Raw genomic sequence first — 3,566 nt, 5'->3', positions numbered from 1 at the left:
TCTCGATTTTTGAGATTGATAATACTCCTTTATGAAAGCTTATAAGTTTTTATGTGTAAACCCGGACGATGAATTTTGTATCCGACACATGAAATAAGTTAAGCGAAAGTCTAAAGGAAGTAGTCAATAAATTAAATTGTCAGTAATTTAATTTGATTGGTTAGTATCTGAATCTTAACACGGGAAGTTAAATAAGATTTTATGAAAAAATTTCGAAATTGAACTAAGGAGTGCAATTACGAATTTTTAGTGGAATAATTCATAATTTATTATGGAAGAAATTAATTTCAAAATTTCAAAATTAATTCCATAAGAGGAAGCTTTGTTAATTACATTTTGTGGTCCTTATTGTGCCTGAACAATAGGAAATAAAGGAAACCTTTCCTTAGTGGAAGAAGAAAACCTAACATGTTTTGGAAAAGGGTTTTAACCTAAAAACGTAGCTATATATACATGGGATATAGCTGGCCGTTTTTGAGCACTGGAAAAACACACGCTTTTCTTCCTTGAATTTCGCCCACCCGAAATTCTCTCTTTTCGGATATTATTTGGGTAACACGGTAGAAGACTGTGGAAGTTTGCTGAGGTCTTGCAACTCTGGAACTGGAGACGGATATTGATTTGCTTTGTTCATGCTTCAAGAGGTAACTCGAATAATCTCTGTATGTGCTAATTGTTTAATTCACACGTGAATATGATACTGTAATTGCTTCCGCTGCTGCTATATATAATCCAACACTATTGTGTGTCCTTTTTACTCCCGAAGATTCAACGTAAGTTGTAACGGCTCACCATCTAATATGTAACGATTAAGCTTCCACTTTTACCTCCTTTTTCTCTCCTTAAATTCTCCAACTACGTTCCCTCACTGAAACCATCAACAATATTCTCTTTATTTCTCTGCTCTCTTTACAATCTGAACTTAGACAGACAGTTTTGTTTTTCTCTCCTTTAAATAAAATCCAGTGCTTCATATAGTCCCCTATGGCTAAAGCAATTCTCACAATTTTCTTCCTGCTCGTGTCCTGCTCTTCAGGTTTGAAAGACGTTCGTTTTTCCTGTCGCTAATAGTCATTTTTCTTGTATTTTTATGATTTAATTAACTTTTTTGTTGAGCCAAGTTCAATATAATGTAGTGTAGTATCGATCCTTTTTAGTTCAAATGATACTAATTAACTGTTTTAAACTTGTCATTTCAGCGCCGATTCTAACGTTAGTGGATGGGCAGGTAATTAAGTTAAAAAGTTGAATTAGTTAATGTAGATTATAAGTAATTAGTTAAGCGAATAGACTGGTAATTAATGTGTTTGTACTTTTTGGTTTTGTAGAAGACTTGGTGTGTGGCTAAACCTTCATCAGATAATGCAATCCTTCAGCAAAATATAAATTTTGCTTGTTCTAATGTGGACTGCCGCAGTATATTCCAGGAAGGTTGCCCTTGCTTTTCCCCAAACAATTTGATGAACCATGCTTCTATTGCCATGAACCTTTATTACCAAACTAAAGGAAGGAACCCTTGGAATTGCCACTTTGGTAATTCTGCCCTCGTTGTCATGACCGATCCAAGTAAGTTCTTATTCTGCTCAGAGGCTGATTCGAGTTTTGTGAATTCAACTGGACCATTACTTTGCTCGAACTATATATACATATATGACAAATGTTTACATGTATACATATAATAATATCACTCCTAGATTCGCCCCTTGTTCTGTTTCTCATTTACTTAATGGACTTACATTGCAACCTTGTTATAAATCTATCAATAATTCAATTTTGACAATGGCAGGTTATGGCAGCTGCACCTATGAGTGAAGTCATGGTTCGGAGGAGCAACTCATGAGGAGACTATCCTAATTTTCTTTATATTTCTTGTTTACCTTTTTTTTTTTTAAAGGAGGGGTTTGATCATGTTAAGTTAGCATATTAACATGCACTATGTAGTCATTTAATTTATAGCTGTCAATTTTTTCATATTATGATTACCATTTCGTTCTAGTTTTGTATGCTTTCCGTCATGTTTGGCAATTGACATCTTTCTTTCTTCTTTGGGCCCTGACTATTGATAGTGGGGACGATGCAAGAAATAGAGGAGAAATATATGGACCGAATGGTTTAGGTAGGAGGTCCGATCGCACTCTCTAAAATTGTTGGCGGGTGCGCGCCGAATCCTTCAAAAATAGTATTTTTTTAGATGATCCGACATGATTGCAACTGTATTTTGGAGAGTCCGGCAACGTAGGGTCTCATTACGTGCTAAACTGCTATGTTGAATTTTTATGTTTAAAATTTAACTTCCTGGAGTGCGTATGCTTACTATGTAGGAGCTGATTTGTAATCTGTTGGCTTTGGAGCCACTCAATTTTTATACGTATTTCATAAGCAGTGCCAGAGCCACATTGGCCTAAGGATGGTAAGATGAATCCCTTTGTCAGAAATCGTGTCTAATATATATTGATTGTTGAAGAAAGCGATTTTAATTAGAGAAAAAACACAAATAGAAAAAATTTAAGAAAACTTTTCAAAAACCTAGTAGCAATAATTATTTTGCAGCCAATATCTTATCAGAAAGCAATGAACATGAATCAATAATCATGCTTAATAAAAATATCCAAAGCATTTCATTTCTAAAAAAATGCCCAAAGTGATTCAGTTTTCGAAGAAAGAGCAATAGTCCTAAAGATAAGCAAATATGACTGGTATTGGGAGGATAATTTCTATCCAAAATAATTCCTTCCTCCCCGTAGGCATAGTATACCATTTGTTGAGCAAAAATCTTGTCACAAAAAGAATTTAATTCAATTAATATTATTTACAGTATATTATATTTTAACATTTATTTACTGTATACATAAGAATTAATAATGGTATACATAATCATATAAATATTAAATTTTATTACTGAGCATTTACTAATAGTGGTAACTGGGCCGGGCCGGTCTCGTGGGTCGCGATCCCGGTCCTTAAATAAACGGGCTAAACGAGCTTTTTGTAGGAACCGGCCCGGGACCGGACCCACAAACTCATGGTCTCGTGCTAAACAGGTCGGGTCCGCGGTCCGAACGGGCTAAACGGGCCCAACGACTAAGCAATGATTTTTAAAAAAAATTAAATAGAAATTAGAGACAAAAAGATGTAAAAAAAAAATATCTAAGACAATGCATTGTAAATTTATTATAGAATTGTGACCTAATTTTTAATTCAAATTTAAAGACAAAAATATTGTACAAAGATATTCAAAGCAGTGTCTTGTAATTTTATTATAGCAATAAAAAATATGGCAATATCTTTCTTAGTTTTTCTCCCCCTATGGAATGAGGCAACAAGGTGCTAATACCACCATTGAGAAGAAAAAAGAACTAATCAATATGTGCCAAAATACAAGTTACATAATACATACTAATTTTTGTTCATACAAGTTACATGCTATCTCTTATAAACTTGATAAATCCTTCAAGGTTCGGAGGAAGTTCCGTTGGTGGTGGCAGAAAAGTAGTTTGGTTATTGCCGCTTCCATTGTCGGGCGAAGCAACATCCTCAACAAGTTCAGCTAGCATTTCTTCGTAAGC

The 3,566-nt window shown here is 34.4% G+C and overlaps 1 protein-coding gene across 2 annotated transcripts; it reads left to right on the top strand.

Moving 5' to 3' along the window:
• The first annotated feature begins 745 nt into the window (after positions 1-745).
• On the top strand, positions 746-2,352 carry LOC107775825 (major pollen allergen Ole e 10-like). 2 transcript variants are annotated; one of them, XM_016595610.2, is made up of 4 exons: positions 746-1,036; positions 1,200-1,228; positions 1,332-1,566; positions 1,787-2,352. In XM_016595610.2, the coding sequence occupies exons 1-4, from the start codon at positions 985-987 to the stop codon at positions 1,810-1,812; spliced, it is 342 nt and encodes a 113-aa protein (XP_016451096.1). In that variant the 5' UTR covers positions 746-984; the 3' UTR covers positions 1,813-2,352. The 2 variants fall into 2 exon arrangements, with proteins under 2 accessions (XP_016451096.1, XP_016451095.1); XM_016595609.2 differs by having other exon boundaries at positions 1,329-1,566; positions 1,787-2,337.
• The last annotated feature ends 1,214 nt before the right edge of the window (positions 2,353-3,566 follow it).

This window comes from Nicotiana tabacum, chromosome 2, assembly GCF_000715075.1.
Source record: "Nicotiana tabacum cultivar K326 chromosome 2, ASM71507v2, whole genome shotgun sequence".
In the NCBI taxonomy this organism is placed as follows: domain Eukaryota; kingdom Viridiplantae; phylum Streptophyta; class Magnoliopsida; order Solanales; family Solanaceae; genus Nicotiana; species Nicotiana tabacum.
This window is presented reverse-complemented; position numbering and strand designations above follow the sequence as displayed.